Here is a 24,871-nt window from a genome sequence, read left to right on the forward strand (position 1 = left end):
TAGCTTTTACTTGACTTTTCATGTACAAAGAATTGAGACACCCTTCAGTGTTGTTTATGTCCAGGGTTTTTACCACAGCTTTATCTTTTCCTTCTTCGTAGTACTGAGCATTAATTGCAAGGAAATTTCCGTTTCCATGGGTTGCCACGTGCATTTTCAGGTAGCACAGTTTTTTGCTCCAAAGCTTTCTTGAGCTCTTCGTGACCAGACTCAGCTGTGCTGACATCTAAATGATGAACCGCATCGTGCCCTGTCGAAACGCCAAGCTTCCTACCCATTTCACCTGCAGTTTTTTAGAATCCTTTGTTCTTTAGCCTGAAGGTAGTGAGTGGTGTTGAACTCAAGCAAACCATTTCCATCAGCCCTTCACGGAAAGTATTGGCATCCATGGTGATTGTAACCTTTGAGGACTTCAAATACGAGTCAAGTTTTGTTTGCTCAATTTTGGGTTTCTTTTCAGATGAAGCTCAGCAAAAAAATCTTTTCTCCAGGAGTTTTCAAAGAGCCAGATGAATGTCGTTTAGCCACGTCAGCTTTCTTCTTTGCCTTATCTTCCTGGTCCTTTTCTGTAATCAGAGCCGCATAGTTTTCAGGATGGTTACGTTTTACATGCTGCCAGAAGTTGAAACTTTTCACGGCACTTGCTTCACTTGTCTTGAAGCTATATGGTTTGAGCTTGCCATTCACTTCCTTTTCCACCTTGCACATTGCCAATTTCTTCTTTGCTTTTCCCAAAAGACCAAATTTGGGCTTTTCAAATTCAAAAGTAAAGACTTCGTTGAGATCCTTTTCCATAAATCGTCTGTCAATCATGGGGGGCAGATTTGATTTTTTTTTTTTTTTTTTTTGAAGCCATGGCCAAATCTTCTTGTGCTGCTACCGCATCCAAATGTTTCTTGTTATGATCTTCAAAAAGCAATGAACAAAAGCATTACGTTATATATTTTTTTTTAAAAAATGTACCTGCTTGTGATATCTTAACCAATTAATTTTATTTTATTATAATTTATTTTGGATTTTCTGGACAAAAATGGTCACATTTTCTTTTTACACAAAATTATTATTGAAGTATATTTAATATTTTAACATGTTTCTTGCAGTTTTAATGAAGTAAAAAGGATTTTTAATATACATTTTTATTTATAAATTACAAATTAGTTTTTCTTATGAAATTTTGCAGTAAAAATATTTGAAATTTTCAAGGTTTTTAATTAATATCTCAAAAACACTTTAATATAGATATATCAATGAAATTTGGTATGTGCCATAGCGTTAGTACAAGCTATTGCTGTTCTACAACATTAATTGTTGGGTAGTAACGAGGCTACACGTTACAAGGTTGAAAATAAACTTTAACAAGAAAGCGGATTCAAATTGCAAGCACAGTCCTCTTAGTAAAGAGAGCAAATTTTCGGAAATTTTTTTTTTTCCTTCATCAGGCTGGAAACATTATACAAGATGATAGAGCAAATAACAGGTTCTATCATCTTGTATAATGTGTCCAGCCTGATGAAGGAAAAAAAAAATTTCCGAAAATTTGCTCTCTTTACTAAGAGGACTGTGCTTGCAATTTGAATCCGCTTTCTTGTTAAAGTTTATTTCTAGCATTCTGTCATACATCATTCAAATAAAAATTATTTAAAGTACAGGCGTCGTGAACTGGGGGGACTGGACCAATTTTCTTTAATATTTTTTAAATCTTTGACTGTTTAACAGATACGACCCTGAAATATGATTTAATGCTAAAACATGCATTAAAATGGTAATCTTAATTTATTTTGTATAATAGTTTCAAAAAAACTGTTTAAAAATTTTAATCTGCTTAGATGCTTAGAATGATACAATTTTACTTATTACTTTTTCAACTTTGGAACCATAAATTTTAAACGTAATAAATTAATAATTTTTGGTTATTTATTATTATGGAACATATTACCGCTTGTAGCCGGGGCAGTCGACAACCAGCCTTTCTTGAAATATGAAATAAAAATGACCCAACTGCCAGTTCGGGACGCCTATGGTTTAAATAATTTCGGATAATGTAATATGGTAGCACGTACTAACGCTAAGACACAAACAGACATAATTTCATTACTTTATATTATAGCGTTTTTGAGAGATTAATCAGAAATTGACTTTTCATCACCTCCTTGAGGGGACTGTAGCTCCCTTAGGAAGAATTTTAGGACATGTTCACAGAAACGTTTTTTCTTCAGATGACCTAACGATTCACCCCCAAAGTTGTGTTGGACATTTTCCAGTCACTCTGGATATATCACAAAAATCACTCCTAATTTATGCAAAAATGTTTACTGTATATTTATATGCTTGCTGCACTCGACTTTTCAGTAAATTTAAAATTATAAACAATGCTACCAAAAGACTGTTGAACAGATGACATACGTAAGTCCGCCAGAGTGATATGGGAGCATGTACAAATGAACAAATGTACCGGTAACAGGAGCCTAAGTGGTTAATATCTCTTGCGATATCTTAATATATCAATAAACCATTATTTTTTTTGCAATATATACCTGTTTGTGATATCTTAAATGTTGCATCTTGCGTCACACTTTTCCATAATTGCAGCACTCGGCGCGTTTTGTTGATCAACCCTTACAAAAGAAGTATCAACACATACTTATCTAACTCATTTACGCAAGTACGTACTCGCCTAACCTTTGCACAAGGGTGGGAGCAGTCTGAAGTGTTGCTGGATGTCGGATGATTATCTGATTCTTTAATAAAACATATCTCCAAAAAACTTTGTAATTTTCTATCTGTACATTAAATCTTGATTTTGGCCAAAGTGAGAATAACTGTGACATATTACATAAAGTAGATGTTAGTGTCAATTGTTATACAGTCAAACTTTTTGGCACCTTTAGGACTTTTTGTTGCTAAATATCATTCATTTTGGATTGAAAATGGAAAAAAAAAAAACTGGAGCAGTCAAGATTTTCTGTGCTCCAGCTCCAGGGAAAAACGTGCAGCTCCGCACTCCACTCCAAAGCCCTGGTAACAGTGTACCAACTCAATCCAAGCCTTTCCACAAAGAACTGTCAGAGCTTACTCTTTGCTCAAATATTTCTTTACTTGAAGTCCTGAAAACTAATTGCCAGACATCTGGCCATGTTCAGTATCCTGACAAAAGAAGAAAGGAGATCAGGAGAATATGTATCCTGGACTTCAGAAAAGCAGACTTTGACTCCCTCAGGGAAATGATGGGCAGAATCTGCTGGGAGGCTAATATGAAGGGGAAAGGAGTCCAGGAGAGCTGGCTGTATTTTAAAGGAGTCTTATTGGGGGCTCAGGAACAAACCATCCCGATGTGCAGAAAGAATAGCAAATATGGCAGGCAACCAGCTTGGCTTAACAGAGAAATCTTCAGTGAGCTTAAACGCAAAAAGGAAGCTTACTAGAAGTGAAAACTTGGACACGTGACTAGGGAGGAGTATAATAAATTTGCTCGAGCATGAAGGGGTGCAATCAGGAAGGCCAAAGCGCAGTTGGAGTTGCAGCTTGCAAGAGATGTGAAGGGTAACAAGAACGGTTTCTACAGGAATGTTAGCAGCAAGAAGGTGGCCAGGGAAAGTGTGGGACCCTTACTGAATGGGGGAGGCAACCTAGTGACAGATCTGAAAAACTGAAGTACTCTAGGCTTTTTTTTGCCGTGGTCTTCACAGACAAAGTCAGTTCCCAGACTGCTGCACTGGGCAGCACAATATGGGGAGGGGGTGAGCAGCCTTCAGTGGTGAAAGAACAGGTTAAGGACTATTTAGAAAAGCTGGACATGCACAAGTCCATGAGGCCAGATGCAATGCATCCGAGCGTGCTGAGGGAGTTGGCTTATGTGATTGGAGAACTGTTCACCATTATCTTTGAAAACTCATGGCGATTGAAAGAGGTCCCGGACAATTGGAAAAAGGCAAATACCGTGCCCATCTTCAAAAAAAGGGAAGAAGGAGAATCCAGGGAACTACAGACTGGTCAGCCTTACCTCAGTCTTCAGAAAAATCATGGAGCGGGTCCTCAGAAATCCATTCTGAAGCACTTGGAGGAGAGGAAGGTGATCAGGAACAGTCAAAATGGATTTACCAAGGGCAAGTCATGCCTGACCAACCTGATTGCTTTCTATGATGTGATAACTGGCTCTGTGGATATGGGGAAAGCAGTGGAGGTGATATACCTTGACTTTAGCAAAGCTTTTGATACAGTCTCCCACAATATTCTTGGCAGCAAGTTAGAGGTGTGGATTAGATGAATGGACTATAAGGTGGATAGACAGCTGGCTCGATAGTCTGGCTCAACGGGTAGTGATCAACGGCTTAATGTCTAGATGGCAGCTAGTATCAAGCAGAGTGCCTCAGGGGTCAGTCCTGGGGCTGATTTTTGTTCAACATCTTCATTAATGATCTGGATGATGGGATGGATTGCACCCTCAGCAAGTTTGCAGTTAACACTAAAATGGGGAGAGAGGTTGATATGCTGGAGGGTAGGGATAGGGTCCAGAGTGACCTAGACAAATTGGAGGATTGGGCCAAAAGAAATCTGATGAGGTTCAACAAGGACAAGTACAGAGAGAGTCCTGCACTTTGGATGGAAGAATCCCATGCACTGCTACAGGCTGGGGACTGACTGGCTAACCGACAGCTCTGCAGAAAAGGACAAGGGGATTACAGATGACAGAACAAGAAGCAATGATCTCAAGTTGCAGTGGGAGAGGTCTAGGTTGGATATTAGGAATAACTATTTCACTAGGAGGGGGTGAAGCACTGGAATGGGTTATCTAAGGAGGTGGTGGAATCTCCATCCTTAGAAGTTTTTAAGGCCCGGCTTGACAAAGCCCTGGCTGGGCTTGGTCCTGCTTTGAGCATGGGGTTGGACTGGATGACCTCCTGAGGTCTCTTCCAACCCTAATCTTCTATGACTCTGATCTCAGGAGGCCATAAAGTGGCAGTTTGTGTGTGTATGTAAGGGGAGTCAGAGAACGAGACGTTATTAGTGGAATACGTGCTGGAAATCTGTGAGAGACACATTCCCTTCCTCCTTTTATGGAAGTAAAAGACTGCTTGAAGGTCTCTGGTTGACTGACTTACTTCTGGATCAGAATTACAAAGGTGTACAGATGGGACTGAGGGCTTATCTACACAGTCCTGCAGTCTGGACTACGGGGCTGTGAGTTGTTTGCAATAAGCACTGAAGTGTTGCACTGTAACTGCCCTTTGTAGACTCTGCTAGCATGAACTAAAGATATCTAATTCACATTAATGTAGTCTTGTTTGAAATGGGACTACATTAATGCAAACTAGATAACTTTTTAGTTTGTGCTAGCAGGGGCTATACAGGCAGTTACAGCACAATACTTTAGTGCGTGCAGCAGTTGACATCCTCGTAATCTGCACTGTGGGGTCAGATAGACAAGCCCTAAGTGTTCATGAGAATGTGGACATGCAGTATTTATTTGTGACAGGATGGGAAAAGTGGAGATTGTTTTAGCCTGTGTGAACATCTGATTCCTACACTCAGCTCTTATCCTGATGTTCTCAGGGTGCAAATTATGGAAAAGTGGGGAAATTGCCTTGGGGAAGCTGGCAGTGCTGGATAGTTATCGGGCAGTTGGGAAGTCCATGACTGGTGAAAATATGTTGAAAATGTGTCTAGCAGTACGTGCGGGGTGTTTGAAGAAGGTGACAAATATGCCTGCAATAACTGAGGGATATGAAAAATTGGGCCTCTCAAACTGTGCAGGAGCTATTGTTTGAGACAATCTGTGCCTGCCCTATCAAGCTTAACAGAGAAGGCTAGTACTCTCTCTGATAATGAAGCCCTTAAAGGGTAGTTGTCTGTCTGATTCCTAGGTTTCCACATGATATAAATATATTAAAAACTCAACATTTCAGACATGGACAGAATAAAAAACTCTTCCCACTGCAGTGTGTTGATATTAATGGTGTGTGTATCCTCTCAGTAATCTTTTGTGAAACCACTGCTTTCCTGGCTCATGAAACTGGATCCTGACTGTGCAGACCTTGATAGATGATAGTTCAGCAACAGACTGAGCAGATGCAGTGTCATTGTGGAGTATGTATTTAGACAACTTAAAGCAAGCTGAAGTAGCCTGCTGATGATGTGGTATTGCAGTGAGCAATATGGGTATCATATCTTCCTCTTGTATTCTACACAACATTTGTGAAAGCAAGGGTTAGATATCTAAGAGAGGCAGTGTTGTGTAGTAGATGGATCATTGGACTGGGACTCAGGACACTTGTTTTTGTTCTGTCTCAGCTCCTGGCCCGCTGGGAGTCACGTTACCCATCTGTGTCTGTTTTCCCCATCTGTAAAATGGGGAGAATAATGCTTACCTGCTTTGTGAAGTCTACTTTCATCAGATCTACTGATTAATATCACTCTATTGGGGGGAGGGATAGCTCACTGGTTTGAGCATTGGCCTGCTAAACCCAGGGTTGTGAGTTCAATCCTTGAGGGGACCATTTAGGGATCAGGGCAAAAATTGGGGATTGGTCCTGCTTTGAGCAGCGGGTTGGACTAGATGACCTCCTGAGGTCCCTTCCAACCCTGATATTCTATGATTCTATAAGAGCAAGGTATTAAGAGACACATGTTCTGTGAAGTGTTTGATCCCTTCAGTCCAGTAAGTAGCTGGATAGTAAAACAGTGGTACCAGAAGCTGACTGTTGTGAATGCAGTCCACATCAGGTATGCTTTGATCTTATATTGTGCATGTGCAGGGTTCTAAGGCCTCAGAATTGTATAGACCTAATAATTGCTTTTCCAAATTTCATCTCTGTGCTCCCATTTCATCTATCATCTCTGTGCTTTCTCCCATGTCTCCTCTTATGCAAGGGAGGAGCTTCCTACAAAAATCCATGAAGCCACTACATTATCCCCCTTCAGATCTCGCTCTCAAACTCACCTCTGTTACAGTGCCTACAAAGCAAATTACAATGGCTAAGCAGTGAATGTTCTGTGACTGCTACTACTTACACCAATCATAATAGTTTTGCAGGTGCTTTGTGCTCTCTGTATCTATTCCTGTCTGTCATTTCTTGTCTTGTACAAAGATTGTAAGCTGTCTGGGTAGGTCTTCACTGAAAGAGAGTGGTGGGTGGGGGTGTGTGTGTTCATAGATAGTAAGGTCAGAAGGGACCATTATGATCATCTAGTCTGACCTCCTGCACAACACAGGCCACAGAATCTCACCCACCCACTCCTGTGATAAACCTCTCATCTATGTCTGAGCTATTGAAGTCCTCAAATCATGATTTAAAGACTTCAAGGAGCAGAGAATCCTCCAGCAAGCGACTCGGGCCCCATGCAACAGAGGAAGTTCTTACCTCTGGTTAGCTACCCCAAGTTTATAGATTCAAAGGCCAGAAGGGCCTATCTGCTAGACCATCTAGTTTGATCTAGAGCATATATTTTAGAAAAACTTCAATCTTGATTTTAAAGTTGACCTTGCTGGAAAATCTACCACAATCTTTAGTAAATTCCAGTGGCTAATTATACTCACTTCAAAATGTACACCCCAGTGCTAGCCTGAATTTGTCTACCTTCAACTTCCAGCCATTGGATTTTGTGACACACTCTTCAACCTAGCAGACAAAAGGTATCTTTGTTAAACTAAACAAATTGAGCTCCTTGAATCTGTCACTATAAGGCATGTTTTCTGATGCTTTAATCCTTGTCAGGCCTCTTTTCTGAACACTTTTTTTGATTTATCAACATCCTACTTGAAAGGATTGAAAACCAACTATCTCAGGTTAAAATAGCAGTGAAGACATAGCAACTTGTTTTTTAGCTTAGGTTAGCTGATCAAGTTAGAGCCAGAGGTTGAACTCAAGCTGTTAAGCAGAATCTCTGTATTTTCACTGCTATTTTAGCCCAAGTTAAGAGTTAAAACACTTTTTTTTTTTTTAAACTTTGGTATAGACATATACTTCGAGATATTGCACACTGTTTTGTTTATGTGCACAAATGGGGCCCTGAAGCCTGTAGGTGCTATTGCAGTGCAAATAATTATAACACTTTAAGTTATAAACGCATCGTTCCTCTGCAATAAATAACTAGTGCAAAACCCTCCACATAAAGAATATGGTTCTGGACTTAGGAAACAAATGATATTGGATTCCAGTTCCTTACTCTGCTCACTGGCAGTGGTGGAGTGTAATGAGAATTCACGAGGCTAAGCAGATAATGATAGTACAGACCAATAAGAGCATTTTGTAGAGGACTTAGTACATGTCAAAAATGTACAGCCCTATGGATGGGCTAACAGTGCAGATTGCCTTTGACTCTGCATGTTTACCCTCATAGTTATGTTGGAACTTTCTATTGCAGCTGCATTTCTGTATTGTAATGGATAATCTCTATCTTAGATTCTGTGTCCTATTGCCTAAATATGTTTTATGTTGTCGTCTTCCCCCCGCCCCCGGGTTGGTTGTCCATAGACTTCAAAAATTTTCAGTCTCTTTCATGCCTTTCTGAAAGTAGAATAACTCACCTTCTTGTTTGAGATTGGTCAGGTGCTTTGCTCTTCTGTGTGACTGTAATGGTATGGCAATACTTCTGGTTGAAGCCTTGTTGCAGAAGTGGCCTTTGAAATGAGTAATAGGGCAAGGCTTGTTTATGGTGTAAGCATTATTATAATTATTTGTATTACAGTAGTGCTTAGGTACGCAATCCTGGATCAGGACCCTGTTGTGCTAAGCACTGTACAAACACAACAAAAAACTGCCCTTAAATCAAAGACTACAAAGTCACGTGGGAGATTAGGCTGTACCAAGGAATGCAACAAAAGTAACAATTTGTGTATTTCTGAATTCTTGTGCCTTTATTACAAGGCATTCTAACCTGGAAATTGAAATAGTAAGGACATAGATTTCAGTCCATGTGGTTAGGGTGGGCAACGGCAGAGTTTCTCATTACATTTTTGGAAAGATTATCTTCTTCCCAACAAAAGTGAAATCTGTGTATATGCTCATACAAGTATGTGTCTTGTGAAAGTCTTGCAGACTATAGAATACACAGAACAGTATTTTGTAACCAGGTTACCATACGGTGGACAATTAATTTTCTGTGCCGCCTTTTGGTTAAAAATGTTACTGGCTTGGGGGGGGGGGAGAGGGGGAGATAATGGGGGAGTTCATTTTTTTTTCACTTTGCCCTTCCATAAATTGTGTATTATATAACTACTGTAAATACAAAATTATGTGAATACCCAGTCTGTACAAAAAACATGTTCATATTATCATTACCCTTTCCTACCTTTCTCTTCTCCCATCACTGTCTGTTTTACACCCATCTTGTGTCATGTCTTAAAGTAGGACTAAGTTCATTGGAGCAGGAAGTTTTAGTTAAATAACCAATTCTTTACAGTACCTAACCCTCTGGGTGCCTGACATTTTTGCAGGTCTCTTGATGCTTGTGAAATGCGAGTAATAAGACTGTTTTAGATGTTGTTTGTCTGTATCTGCTTTGTTTGCTTCCCCATGACAAGACGTATTTCTGTATTGAGAAAAAGATGTGGAGAAAGGAACAGTTAAAGACATGGAAAGCCCTGCCCCAGCTTGCACTTTTAGCTAGTCTGCTTTGCTTGTTGATAGTTTGAATATAAATACATACTCCTAGCACTTCTGCAGTGAGCACATATTGAGGACAGTGCTTCAGTTAAGAGTGCAGTGATTATAACTTTTCTACTGTAATCTACCCATGCTAGTATCTAGATAACTGTTTGAAACGCCCATAGCTACAACTGCCACTCTACCGCAAAGCAGGATGGCCTTTTTGTCTATTTTAGGTACTTCCAAGGTCCCAATTACCATAGTATTTGAATATCTCACAGTCTTCAATGTATTGATCCCCACAACACTACTAAAGTAGGGAGTTTACTGTTTTTCCCATTTTATAGCTGCTAAACTGAAGTGCAGAGAGACTTTGCCCCAGGCCACAGAGGAATGTCATTGATGGAGCAGGGAATAGCCAACTCCCAGGCTAATGCTACTGGATCATCCTTCCTCTCTTCTACTAGGGAAACTTTAATGTGCCCTAAAGATGTCTCCCTCCAATTGCTAATGAAAATGCAGTAGGCTCAGTTTGTCTGGTATATACAGAGTAACAAACAGTAGAAGATGGTACCTGTGTATCCTGGGACACAGAAAATGTGATGATATATTAATGTACTATTTGAGAAATGAGAAATAAGAAAAGGAGTACTTGTGGCACCTTAGAGACTAACCAATTTATTAGAGCATAAGCTTTCGTGAGCTACAGCTCACTTCATCAGATGCATCTGATGAAGTGAGCTGTAGCTCACGAAAGCTTATGCTCTAATAAATTGGTTAGTCTCTAAGGTGCCACAAGTCCTCCTTTTCTTTTTGCGAATACAGACTAACACGGCTGTTACTCTGAAACCTGTTATTTGAGAAATAGTGTATGATCAAGTGTTATAAATATAAAGGGAAGCACCTTTCTATATACAGTGCTATAAAATCCCTCCTGACCAGAGGCAACATCCTGTTACCCTGTGAAGGGTTAAGAAGTTAAGCTAACCTGGCTGGCACCTGACCCAAAGGACCAATAAGGGGACAAGATACTTTCAAATCTTGGGGGAAAGAAGGCTTTTATTTTGTGCTCTTAGTTTAAGTGGTTGATCTCTCTTGGGACTGAGAGAGGCCTGACAGAAATCCATCTTCTCCAACCCATCCTAATCCAAGCTTCCAATACTGCAACCAGTATAGGTAAGACAGGCAAGGCGATTAGTTTCTTTTGTTTTATGTGAATTTTCCCTGTGTTAAGAGGGAGGTTTATTCCTGTTTTCTGTAACTTTAAGGTTTTGCCCAGAGGGGGATCCTCTGTGTTTTGAATCTGAATACCCTGTAAAGTATTTTCCATCGTGATTTTACAGAGATGATTTTTACTTTTTTTTTTTTTTTTTTTTTTTTAAATATCATTCTTTTAAGAACCTGACTGATTTTTTCCATTGTTCCAAGGTCCAGGGGTTTGGGTCTTTGATTTTTTGTAACAAATTGGTTAGGATATTATTCTCCAGCCTCCTCAGGAAAGGGGGTGTGTAGGGCTTGGGGGTGGAAATATTTTGGGGGAAGACATGTCCAAGTGGTCTCTCTCCCCATTTATTTAAAACGCTTGGTGGTGGCAGCATACTGTTCAAGGACAAGGCAAAGTTTGTACCTTGGGGAATTTTTGAACGTAAACTGGTAAGAATAAGCTTAGGGGGTCTTTCATGCGGGTCCCCACATCTGTACCCTAGAGTTCAGAGTGGGGGAAGGAACCCAGACATCACGTAATTAAAGTCTCTTGTAATGCATACACACAAGGGACTGAGTGAAGATTATGTGTGCAGCCTTAATTTGACATTTTCTGATATTGCTTAACTATGCAATCTTAAAGTTCTCAAAGTCCATCTTTTACATGGAATTTTGTAAATTTATTGTATATTATACTTGTGGATGTTATTTAGAATTGTCCTTAACAATGGTACTTTTTTCAAAGGGGAAAAGGCAAAGCACCACAAAGGAAAAAAGGAACCAGAAAATTGAATAAACAAGTATTGCCACACTATAAAAACTTCACAGAAATTCTTTGTTTGAGAAGGGTGACCTAACTTAATCTTGTTTCCACTAGTCATGAGTAAGGCTGTGAGTCTGTCATGGAAGTCACAGATTCTGTGACTTTCATGAGTAAGGCTGTGAGTCTGTCATGGAAGTCACAGATTCTGTGACTTTCCATGACCACTGTGACTTCTGCAGTGTTTGGTGTGGCTGGCTCAGGGGCCACCCGAGTAGGTTGGGCAGCCCCTGGACCAGTGGCACCAGCCACTGCTGGGACAGTCTCGGGTCACCTTCTTTCCCCCCTCCCCAGCAGCAGCAGGAGTTTGGGTGCATGTGGGAGGGGGGGCTCAGGGCTGGGGGTTGAGGCATGGCAGGGAGTGAGGGCTATGGGCAGCACTTACCTTGGGGGACTCCCTGGAAGTGGTGACATGTCCCTCCGTCAGCTCCTAGCTCCAGCCAGTGGGAGCTGTGCGCAGAGATAAGAACTGAGGGAGGAACATGTCACAGCTTCTGGGGAACTGTGTAGAGCCGAGTAGGGAGCCTGCCAGCCAGCCCCCCATCCCCTCAGCACCAGCATCCCCCTCTACTGGCAGTGCCCCCTAGGCCTCCCCCTCCCCAAGATTTAGTCAGGGGTATATAGTACAAGTCCTGGACAGGTCACAGGCTGTGAACTTTTGTTTACTGCTCATGACTTTTTACTAAAAATAACCGTGACTAAAACATAGCCTTAATCATGAGTAATATGCCAACTGTTATCAGAGGTGGTTAATTTGATCCCTTCAGACCATACTGCAGTCTCTCCCTTTTGGGGTGTCTTAAGCCATGTCAACACAGGGGGGAGGGAGGTATTTTTTAGTGCAGTAGCTAATGCATGTCAATCCTAGTGTAGTCAAGACAGATTTTGTAGTTTTCACATGTATTAAAAATTCAACTTGTCTACATTAGAATACACAGTAGCTAACATGTTAACTGTGATAAAATGTCTTTTTCCTAGTGAAGATGAAGCTTTTGATACCAACGCTTCTCCCTCTAGACTGGCTGATATGTCCCTTCTAAAATCTTTTTTCCACATTTGCCAGTGTTGCTCTTCTCTAAGTCATGTCAGTGACTTCTTATTGCCTTACATATCAAACTGTAACTGCTGGGGGGAACTGGATTTTTTTGTTTTGCAGAGAATTTTGGAACTTCAAAGTTGCTTTGAAATTTCCTGCAAAAAGAAGTCCCAAAATAATGTTGCAGGTTGATTAGAAATGTTTCATTTTGATGAGATTGAAACATTTTGTTTCAATTTTGACTTTCTTTCATTATGTAATATAAAATTTAAAAATTGGAATGAAGTCCTTTTGGAATGGAAAATCAAAACATTTCATTCTGAAAAGGAAAAAATTGAACGTTTCAACCTTGTTGAAATGTTTTTCTAGTTTTTCTTGTTACATGAATTTTCATCAAAAGTGACAGCGCTTCTGCAAAATGTTTTGCTTTCTATGAATTGTCATTGTCTGATTAAAAAAAAATATTCTGTCGGAAAATTTCTGAATGACAGTGTTGCTTTCCCCTTTTTAGGCTTGCTTAGCCTGATCCCTGTAGGCAAGGATTCTCAGGAACCAAAGAGTACTTGAAGTGTGCTCTCTCCTCCATCCCACTGCAGACCTTGTAAGAGGAGAAAGAGGGGAACAGGAATCCACAGAATTGGAATGGGCTTTTTTATTTTGTGTTGAGTCTGCTTTTTATTTTATAATTCAGCTTCTTTCTGCTTGATCCTGCTTTGCAGAAGTAATCCATGTACTTTTCAGGCTACTGCTATAGAAGTTACAGTGCTGAATTTTTACGTGTCCTAGGAATAGTTAATATGAAGACCATATTTTTTGCTCCAAAGAACTTTAGAATCTGAAAAGACGCTTACAGGTAATGATGAGGGAAGGGATGCTTCAAAAAAGCAAAGTGAGAGAACTGATAGTGTGGTGAAGTTTGGCATATTTCTTGTTTTCACAATTTCTGTAACTTGTTATTTATAGAGTCTGCCAGTTTTGCTGGCTACTTTGAGGGAAGACTGGAGCTTTGTTAGAAAGCTCTGTTAGAAAGAAGAGAGCTTTTGAGGGGATTTGGAGGAGTGGGTTGAGGTAGCACATACTGAGTCAGGAGAGGGGATTTTATCACATGCTGTAGCATGCAGATAATGAGAGAGAGAGACTTGAAGGAAAAGTTAATTGTGCAGCAGTTGACATTGCTGTCGGGCTAAATAGGAGGATGTGGTTTAAGAGAGAGGTTACTTTTTTATCCAACAATTCACATTGATTTCAGTGGGATTTGTTGGTTCCCAGCATTTCTGGACCTCCATCTACTGTTTAGATGCCTAAATATGGTTTTAGGTACCTAACTTTAAGCTTCAAATTTTGAAAAATTTGGCCTCCCTATAAACATAATTTTTGAAAGCTTTGATGAACTTAAATGGGCAATACTTTTTACTTTTAAACAAAATGCTTGGTGAAACAATATTTTTCTTTCAATCCTTCATGGCATTTTTCCTGTCAATTGGGCTAACTCATAAGAATCTGGCAGATGTAACTCTGATACTGAACAATTCCTGTTGAATATTTTAAGAATAAAAGTTACTATTTTTATTTATTCATTCTCTCTCAAAATTAGGCTTATCTATTCCAACGGACAAGGTGGCAGGGGCTAATACTGGCAACTTTAATTGAAAAGTTGTCTTTGTATTAGGTGCCTGGCTACTAATGCCTGTAGTGTTAGGGTTAAAATGGGTGTCCTGCTTGTGGTGATGTCTATATTGAACCAGTGAACATATTGATATATCCTCCAGGTACTGGAAGCTATAATTGCACAAGGGGCTGTGGAATAAAGAAAGTCATCATGTGTTAAGACTTCAGTTATTTTGTTGGCTAAACAGTGTAAGCGTGTACTGAGAGGCCACCCATTGGAGCATGAATGACAGGGATTGAATTTGTGGGAGCAGTGGCAGTTTGCAGTACTCTCCCAAGCACTGCCCACAAAATAAATGATGTCCACATGAGATGTCACACGCAGATTGTGCAGATCTGCACAATGATCATGCCTGTCCTGCGAGCCCCTTGGGATCAATTATCTATAGTGGTGTCCAACTATACCCATAGGCTCTGCTGGGCTTCCCCTCAGTGAGACCATATTCCTGGCTAGTCGCCTTAAGCTTGACTCTCCCATAGTTGGGGGTTGAGGGAAGGAGTAGGGCTCAGATGCTTTGCTGGGCTTCTTGGGTTTGGCTCTTACTTGTAGATAGTTGATAAGAAAAGTTACAGAAATCTGGTAAAAATCGATGGCTGGCAGGGCTAAGGAGAACAAGAAACTTTGTAAGTATATCAGGAACAAAGGAAATCCTAACAATAGTCTAGGTCCATTAGTAGATGGAGACAGTAAAATTGTCAATGATGCAGAAAGGCAGAAGCATTGAAATATTAAAGGATTAGAAAGCATGCCTTATAGCTGTGGTTTATAAACTTTCCAGACTACTGTACCCTTTTCAGGAGTCTGAAGCATAAGACCTATCCCCATTTCCCAGGTCTGAAGCTTGTAACATAAGGTATATCTACACTGGCACTTCGTCAGCAAAACTTTTGTCAGCACCCCCCCAAAACCCTCCCCCCCAAAAAAACAAGTTTTACCAACAAAAAGCGCCAGTGTGAACAGCGCTTTGTCATCAGGAAAGTGCTCTTGCCGACAAAGCCTCTGTCACTCGGGGGTGTGTGTGTGTGAGAGAGTGAGTGAGGTTTTTTTTTTCTCTTGTTGGCAGGAGAGTTCTCTCCTGCTGACAAACAGCAGCTGCACTGTGCAGCTTTTAGCAGCATGGCTGTAGCAGCACAGCCGTGTTGCTAAAAGCTGTGTAGTATAGCCAGAGCCTCAGTTTCAAGGGGGCCCCCTATGACGTGCAGCCCAGGCAGTTGCCCTTCTTGCCACCCTTTAATGTCGGCCCTGCACTTGTGACCCCCACCTCCCCAAACTAGTCCTGCAACCTCCAGGTTGAAAAACACTGATCTAGATGAGTTGACATACCCCCAGCAATACATGTACGCCTGGTTGAGAACCATTGCCTTTTCGTGATTGACTCTTTGAGTCAATCTATTTAGTTTAACAAAGAGGAGATAAGGGGTGACTTGATTAGTCTGCAAGAACCTACATGGGGAAAAGATATTCCAGCAACTGGTTTTACACCTTTCTTTGCTAGACTGAAAGTTTAAGCCTTATTTCCAGTCTGAATTTGTCTAGCTTCAAAATAATGAGGGTAATTAACCATTGGAACAATTTACCAAGGGTCATGGTGGATTCTCCATCACTGACCATTTTTAAATCCAGATTGGGTGTCTTTGTAAAAGATACATGCTCTAGGAAGTATTTTTGGGAAGTTCTATGTCCTGTGCTATATAGTAGGTAAGATGAGATGATCAATGGTCCCTTTTGGCCTTAGAATTTGAGATACTATGCAAATGTTTGGAAATCCTAAGTGCAATTTGTTCTTAGTCTTAAAAAGACGAGAAAACATACCATATAGTGAGACACTCAATCTATTTAGCTTAACAAAGACAAGCTTAATGGATGACTTGATCAGTCTGTAAATACCTACATGTGGAACAGAAATTTGGTGATAGAGGGCTCTTAAACAAAGATATAACAAGATCCAATGGTTGGAAGTGGAAACTAGACAAATTCAGACTAAAAATAAGGTACAATTAAAAAAGGGGAGGGGGGTCCCTCATATACTTTGGAACAAGCTACCCAGGCTTGTGATGGGTTCAGTGGATTCTTCATCCCTGGAAATCTTTAAACCAAGATTGCCCATTTTTACAATGGGCAACTCTACACTACAAGATTAAGTAAACTTAAGTTATATTGACGTACAGCCACTGCAGTAATTAAATCCATTTTTCATGTCCACGCTAGGTTCATTCTCTTGGTGGTGTGTCGCCTCACCAGAAGCATTTCCACCAATTTTAACTGACAGGCTGGAGCCCTACCGCCCAGGGCTGGCACTGCGTTGACCTAAATACACCGACCTAAGTGCTATGCCTCTTGCGGAGGTGGAGTTAAATCTGAGTAGTTGGTGACTTACATTGGTGGGAGCAACATTGTAGTGTAGATGCGTATAGAGTTACGTTGACGTAAGCTGCCTGACATCAGCCTAACTTACTTTTAGCCTGGTGTATGCTACAGAAATGCTTGCTAGTTCAACCACAGCTATTGGACTTAAAGCAGGAATTAATTAATGAAAGATTTGTGGCCTGTGTCATGTTGGAGGTCTGTCTAAATGATTTCTGTGGTCCTTATTTCTTCAAAATCTATGAATAGATCAGAAAAGCAACTTTGGTATGTTAGTGGGAGTTATCTTTTTGAGGAGATGTGACTATGATTGTTAGACCGTGTGGCCATATAACTCAACAGGGATGAAGTCTGTTTACAGAATGGTAATGCTTTCTTTTTCGTTTATAAAATAAATGAAAGAACCCTGAATTTCAACTGCTCAGCAGTCTTCTGTCAGTTGACTAATAAAACTGTTGCTTCCCAAAAACCAAAACTGAGGTGCTGTTGCTCTAAGTGCCATTTCTAAAGCGATGATAACAATGGTAATAAAATTGAAGCTTTCAAACAAAGCCAGGTCAAGCAAATAAATTTCAAACTATGAATTGGTTGTTAGTTGCTTGGTAAAGTGCTTATTATCCCCCCTCTCCTGGTGTGTTGGTGTTTAAATAATGTTGCTTGAAAAGTTTCCTGGAAACTTGGAATTACTCCATAATTTTCATAAGAATAGTATACCTACTGTGTGTCATTTGGAAGTAAGCAACATGTAAATGGCTGCATTCTTGAGTGTTCGCTCTTTGTTCATGTTTGTTTTATGGATACACATCACAACTTTTTTTTTTTCCTTTTTCTTTCTATAGGTCCTGCTGGGGACTTGCATCTGGCCTCAATGTGAAATTAAGGTAGAAAAACACATCTTCATATGTGTTTGCTAGTAGGATTTAGTTTATTCACTGGTCATGCCTGAAGAGTGATGTTCGTCTCTAGATGGCTAACTGCCAGGAAATATAAATGATTGTCCTAGAAGTCAAGCCTCTCTCCTGTTTACCGGAGTGAAAATCACCTCCAGATATCGACGGAATATCAACTACAGAAAATGCTTCACGTTATAAGGATGCCAACCACCTAGATTCATGCGCCCTATCTGTACAATTGTTGTGGATGGTTTGCCATCTGAAAGCTCCTCAAGCTCTTATCCAGGCCCTGTATCTGTTTCTGAAATGTCTCTGCTTCATGCTTTGGGCCCAGTGCAGACCTGGCTGGGACAAGAGCTAGAGAAGTGTGGCATTGATGCCATGATATATACTCGGTATGTCCTCAGTCTTCTGCTGCATGATAGCTATGACTACGACCTGCAGGAACAGGTATTTACATATTTTAGATGTTGTCCAGTGAAAATGGATGCTTGTATCTCTTATGTATTGTGTATTATACATTGGATACAGTTCAGATGTTTTAAATGTCTCATCATTGAAAAACCATGACAGGATCCGATTTGATTAGATGAAAAATCAGGTTTGATGTAGCTAGCTTACTCTAACAGCAGATTTTATCACTTTCTGACTTCTATTACATTATGAAATAGACCTTTGTAATCAACACTGGTATTTCATGAAGTATAAAAATAGAGCTTTGACATACATCCATAGGATGCACTAATTTGGTGTAGAGATTTCTATAAATTGAGAGAGCTGTGCCAACACAGATCAAATTGGGCTGGATCATAGTAATTTGTAACACCTTTTCCTGATGGATGTAGTCTTGTATTCAAGAATGTATGCTGGGACCAGGGATAACTAGGGTCTAGCTTTTTGTGTTTATAGATCTGCAGTTAACTTGAAACAAAAAGCTGAGGTATGAACTGCATTTATTTTAATGGGATGTCGGCTGTGTAGCCTAATAAAGAATATACAAAAAACTTGCTGTGAAACAGTTGCTACATTTATGATTCAAATCCAAAAAAGCAAGGAAATGAAAAGTTAAGCTGCCTAACACTATGTATAACTTCTGTTCCTCGACCCACAGGCGCAAAACTTATTATCAGCTGTGGAACATCAGACCATGCACTGCAACCTTAATTTTGCCCTCAACCTTTCCTTTCCCACCCCCCATCATCCAACTACTCCTTCCTAACAATACTAGGTGTAATAATGTGTTTTGGGGGAGGGAGAAGAGAGGTGGCTTGGTAAAGGGAGTGATAGAAGGCTGGCATCCACAAGGCAGGGATAAGGTTGTGGTGCGTGGTTCATGCTATAAGGTAGTTGTGGTGATGGTAAGGATGTGCTTCTGGGTGGAAAAGTATGAAGTATTATCAGATGGCTTAACTTGTCATATCCATGGGGATGGTTTTGAATTTAGTAGATACAGAGTGTGTGGTAGAAAGTCTAACAATCACAATGAAAGATTTTTGTGTATTTCCCACTGGTGGGGTTTTTTGTTTGTATTTTCTAAGCTTAAGCAGGTGCAGGGATTTAGACTTGTGGAGGTGGTCTAAAGACAGCCCATGCCAAAGATTTTATGCACAAGGAGCTGCTGCTTCTGCTCATAAGGTCTTGTGTCTTTACATTAAAACCTCTTCTGTTATGCACAGTAAACTTGCATATCTGTTGGTGCATAAACTCTTGCTTTATGAATGATAGCAGCCAAAAATGACCTGAAATTCAGTTAATACTCTTCCCCGCAAAAACCCTGTGTATTGAACCAGTTCTGCTCAAGATACATTGTCTGAATATCAAGGAAATATCTCAGCCAGAATCCAATTTCTAACAAACAAAAGCTGCACAGAAAATTCAAAGGGCCTAAAATTTAACACTCTAAAATCTCACAGGAGACAGCCACCTACTGTTAGAGGAAAATACAGATTTATGCTGTATTTTAAGCCCACTTTGAAACACAAGCCTAACTCTAGAGTTGCTACCAGGAGCCTACATAATGATGATTAGGTGTCAAAATTATTCATTATTTATCAGAGCTTGCAAAAAGCAGGATAATCATAATCTGAAGATCTGTACAACTTACTGTGAATGACCTTTCATTTTGGTGCCTCAACTAAGTACAGCTTGGGTTGTGAGCAGAGCTTGGAAGAATGCTGCACTTTTTAAATCTTCCACCTCTGCCACCCAATCTAACACCTAGAATCTAGTGAACCACAGGGGAGGAGTAGAGCACAGGAGCCATCTGAATGCTCTCACGTTATCTGGAGTGTCTCACAAATGGATGCCAACGTCAGGGCCAACTGTTACAAATCAGGGCACAAACACAAACTGGTTATGTGCTATACTTGGATTTCACCAATCAAGTATCAAGTCTGAACTCCTTTATTACTATAACAGCCTTAACAAGGAGTTGCAGACAGTCCCCTTGGGAACTCTGATCTATCTTGCCACCGAGGTAAGCCTGCCTTTGTGATAGATGGTTCCTTACACCAAAAATTACAATATTCAGGTTACTCTGAGCCTCAAAGGACGAGTCACTTACACCAGGTGAATTGTACCTTGTTTTTGGTGAGAGAGCTAATGCTTGTAACCAATTGTCATGGGGTCCACTCACTGGTAGTGGCACCTCCTCCTGACCATTCTGGGGATTAGCTTTGCCAGGTGCTGTGCCCCCCTCTGGTGGTGCCTTTTCTGTCGTCCTCTCACCTTGCAGACCCCTCTGACTCAAGGAACTGCAGTCTCCCCTTCGTGAATTGGTCCTCCAGCCAGGTCACTATCTGTGTTTCCCCCTTTCAGCTATCAAAGCCCTGCTTGTCAAATGGACTCAGGCAGCATTCCTGCTCACTGGCTCCACAGTGCCACTTTGTCAGAAGCTGGTAGGGGAACCAGAGCCCACCCTCTACTCCAGATCCTGACTCGGGCCCTCTCATGAGCAGGCAAGGTTTGACTTTCCCCTTAACCTTTTCCTACCTTCCTGGCTCTCCCTCTTCTCTGGGTTTCCTAGCCCAAACTCCCCCTCCCAGGTTATTTGCCTCTAGCCCCAAACACATCTCCCTTCTCCCACAAAGTGAGACTTCTGCTCTCAGCTCCTGGGCTTTATACAGGCCCCACTGTTCCTGCCCAGCTGAGCCTGCTTCCGTCAATCCCTGCTCCCTGGCTTCTGCCACAGGTGCAGCCTGGCAGTTAATTGGGCCTAATTTACCCTCTCAGGGTCAGTGTGAGGAGTACAATCCATCACCCTAATCCTATATTAACCTAACTAAAGATTTATTAACTAGAAAAAAAATGAGTTATTTATGAGGTAAACATACATACACAAATGAGTTAGTCTTCAGTTTCAAAAAGTTAATAGAAGCTGCTGTAATGCGCAAGCTCTATATGTCTTTAGGTGTAATCCAAGATAAGCGCATGGGGATCTCTTGCTTACGCTTAGAAATAGTGCTTACTCCAAATTCCAAGCAGTGTAGTGATCCAGTTCTTTCTGGTTAAGGATTTTATTCACTTCCCCCAGAGTTCAAAGTGTGATTGTGCAAGTCCCAGTCAACAAAGTCTTTGTCCACTGATTTTTCCACAACAGTTTGTCTGGTGCATACAGGCCTTTTATTGGGCAGGAGATGGCACCTTTTGTGGTAAACTAGTATTTCACACTTGGTAATGCTTCTCTCTTGAGTGTATGGGGGTTACCAATTTCATAGCAAACACTTTTATACAGTTACACAGCAAACACTTTAATATTACCTTATAACATGGGCTACAGATATTGTACGTGAGATTAATGCAGGCAGCATCCTACAAACATTTTGTTCTTATAAACTTAACATCTATTTTAACCATGCTAACACACAGGTGAGCCAGCTAGTTTTCAGCTATGCATTTGTCAGTGTTCAGGGAGGCCTAGGGCATTGTCATGAGCTGGCATCTGGTCTGCCAGTATCACAAACCCCACCGAAGACAGGGTAGCCAAAATCCACCTTGCCCAGCACACCTACTATTTAACATCTGTATAATCTACTTTTGGGTGTGTTTCAAATGGACAGAGCTTGAAAGAGTACAACTCCCCCTTCCAGTTTGATTCCCAACTTGTAAGGAACCTTTGTGTTGCTTCTGCCCTCTATCGCACACAGCCTTTTCTTAAATTGGATAAGCTTCTGTTTTCCTTCAGTGATTGTGCACATATACATTCCACTGCAGGTTGTGTGTGCCTGTTACTCCTGGGGGAATTGTGCCAAAAAATTAAAAATATTGTGTGCACAAATTTAAAATTCTGCGTATTTTATTTGTCCTAATAGCACAATATAATCAGACAAGTTTCAATTATTTTTGGTCATTTATTTCAAAATACTGGTCAGCAAGTATGTCTGTAACAGTACAGACAACACAAAAGATTCAGGAAATGTTTTTTGACATATGAATCTATTTGAATTATGCATATTAATGAATTACTAGGTGGGGAGGGATTGTTAAGGAGCTTTCCCCGTGCAGACCCTGGCTGACCCATAGCCTCTCCCATTCAGTCAGGCACATTTGCCCCATCCCCATGTGTTCATGCACCCCCATGGGTCCTTGCACCCCCTGTCCATGTGTCCCTTCACCCCCACTCACACTCCCTTCCCCCTATGTAGCTCTGCACCCTTCCTCCATCACCATGTGGTCCTGCACCTCCATCCCCACTGTGGCCCTGTGCCTCCATTGCCATTCAGTGCCTGCCCCAGTCTTGTCTTCTCCCACTAGCTCTTATGAGCTACTGTCTGACCTCCCCAGCACCCCACGCTGTCTGTCTCCACATAGCCCCTGTCTCCTGACCTGGCCTGCTGTGAAGAAGGCAGACTCTGTCTCTTCCCTTGCGGGCAGGGAGCTGCTGCTTTGCTCTATCACCACAGTACCTGCTGGTGGGCAGAAGGTGGATCTGCAGCAACATTTCAGCAGAAGTTTTTTTTTATGCAAAAAATTAAAAATATGCAAGGCTCATTAATTATGCACACACGCAGTAACATAGAATTCAACCAGGAGTACGTTTGAGTTGACTTTTGTAAGCAATTCCAGTAGGCTGCTCATGCATCCTTGCTCTTCTTATTCTTGGAGGAATTTTGTGCCAAAAAAAAAGTTCTGTGCACAAATTAAAATTCTGAAAAATGTTGCATATTTTATTTGTCAAAAACACAATATAATCACACCAATTTCAATTATTTTGTTAATTTATTTCGAAATACGTGTCTGCAAGTATGTCTGTGACAATACAGAGGACTTTATACAATACACAGGACATATTTTTTGACAAATAGATTCGTTATTTGGCATATTAATACAGAACTTTGAATAATTTATTTAAAGTACATTACAGAAACACATTTCCCGCACCCCTCAGAAGCAGTGCAAAGGCTTGGGGGAGTCAGAGGCAATGAAGGAACTGAGGAAGAGGGAAGTAATTGCTGGGAAGGAGCCTAGGAATGAACTTGGAGGGCAGTTTGTTGTGGGTGGAAGAAGTAAGAAACAGTTTTGATTTTTGGGAGGGCAGGGGGGTAAGAATTGTTAGGGAATGGGGTGCCTCCTCCATGCAGACCCTGACTGACCCCTCTCCCATTCAGTCAGGCACCTCTGCTCCTGTCCCCATGTGTCCCTGCACCCCCACTCTCCATTCAGTCCCTGGTTCAGTGTCACCCCACTAGCTCTTGTACCCCAGCCCCAATCTGTCCTCCTAACTAGCCTGAGCTGCAACAGCCCTGTGTGCCTCACTCTGTCCGTCTCTACATATTCCATGCTGCCTCCACCTGGCCCCTTAGGCAGAGTGCTGTGATGAAGGCAGCTTCTGCCTTTTCCCTCTCTGCGGCTGGCTGCTCTGGCCTGTGAACCAGCTGCCCTCTTTTCTGGCACCACATCAGCCCCTGGTGGGTGAAAAGTGTAATTGTAGCATGACCCCTCTCACGGCTTCCCAGAATAATCTGTTATTCTGGGGTGGGGGAAATCTGTGGGGGACATTAATTGTGCGCTTGCACAGTGGTACAGAATTCCCCCAGGAGCATCTCTTCATGCTCTCAGGAGAAGGCATAAAAGGGGCATGGTCACCACCTCCCTTTAAGGCTTTGTCTACACTAGTGCTTTTGTTGGCAAAACTTTTGATGGTGAGGGGTGTGAAAAAAAACCACACCCCGACATAAGTTTCACCAATAAAAGCACCGGTATGGACAGTGCTATGTCAGCTGGAGTGTGTCTCTGACTGACATAGCTACTGCCAACCATTAGGGGTGGTTTAATTATGCTGGCAAGAGAGCTCTCTCCCACCAGCATAGAGTGGCTATGCAGGAGACCTTAAGGTCTGAAGTGTAGACGTAGCCTAAGTTCCTTCTCGCCCACCGAGATACAGGTTGCATTTGCTTCGATTAGCAGTTTTCAGAACTTTAATGAACATAATTATTGTTTTAGTTTTAGTAGTTACTTGGAGGATTTATTATGAAGAAATCCCTGGGAATTAAGCAGTGTGCCATGTGCAGTGCTGTTTTCCCCATCACAGATAGATACAACAGATGCATGATTTGTCCGGGTGAGGGCCATGTGAAGGACAAAGCTCCTTCCCCACCAGGACTTAAAAAGAGGGACTTTCGTCTTGAACTTCACCTCGTGAAAGAGATGATTCATCTGAATCAAGCCCCTACCATGATGAGTCAGGATCAACCAGGAGTCCCCCAACAACTACTCCTGATTTGAAGCATAACCCTGGTGACAAATGTCACACTTTCTCTTCACTGTCAGGCTCACTGAATCACTTTGTGCATTCTGATGATGACAAAAGCAAGAAGTCTTGGACTTTACCCAGAAAATCTGGTAAGTCCTCCAGTACCAATTTAAGGCTTCACAAGTTCAAAGACTTGTCAGCGCTGTCAATTCCAGCTCTTCATGCAGGCCGGCCCCTCTTTCGGCTCCACCGGTACTGTTGGTACACTTACCTGAAGTGCTTTCCACTCAGTGAGCCTCCTTGTTCTCAAGGGATCTCTTTTGCTTTTCCCTACTGGACTCTCCTTTTATACAACCAATGACAGAGTCCTCAGCTCTATTGATACAGACACCCCAGTCCATTTCAACTTCGTTAGACTTTGCTAGCTTTCTGTCACCCTAACTCTCACTTTCTTTGAAGCTTACTGTGTTTCCCATAGCCAGGCCACCTAGAACCCCAATTGGAACTGTTGCTCCCTATTCTAAGGAGGCTTATATTCTTCTGACTCTGAAAGCGAGGAACTTGTCTTGCCGTTATGATTGCTTATGATTGTTTGTCATCTTACAGGTGAC

At 41.3% G+C, this 24,871-nt stretch overlaps 1 protein-coding gene across 9 annotated transcripts in view; it reads left to right on the forward strand.

Moving 5' to 3' along the window:
* The window catches only part of KIAA0232 (KIAA0232 ortholog), a 103,180-nt gene that overhangs the window by 14,648 nt on the left and 63,661 nt on the right, over positions 1 to 24,871 (forward strand). For 4 of the 9 annotated variants that reach the window (XM_073342576.2, XM_073342577.2, XM_073342578.2 and 1 more), the window contains one exon: positions 17,516 to 17,557. In XM_073342576.2, coding sequence (XP_073198677.1) covers positions 17,516 to 17,557 — 42 coding nt within the window. Of the gene's footprint in view, positions 1 to 17,515; positions 18,020 to 24,871 lie in introns of those variants that run through there. The other 5 variants (XM_073342571.2, XM_073342572.2, XM_073342574.2 and 2 more) reach the window with 2 other exon arrangements.

This window comes from Lepidochelys kempii, chromosome 4 (assembly GCF_965140285.1).
Source record: "Lepidochelys kempii isolate rLepKem1 chromosome 4, rLepKem1.hap1, whole genome shotgun sequence".
In the NCBI taxonomy this organism is placed as follows: domain Eukaryota; kingdom Metazoa; phylum Chordata; order Testudines; family Cheloniidae; genus Lepidochelys; species Lepidochelys kempii.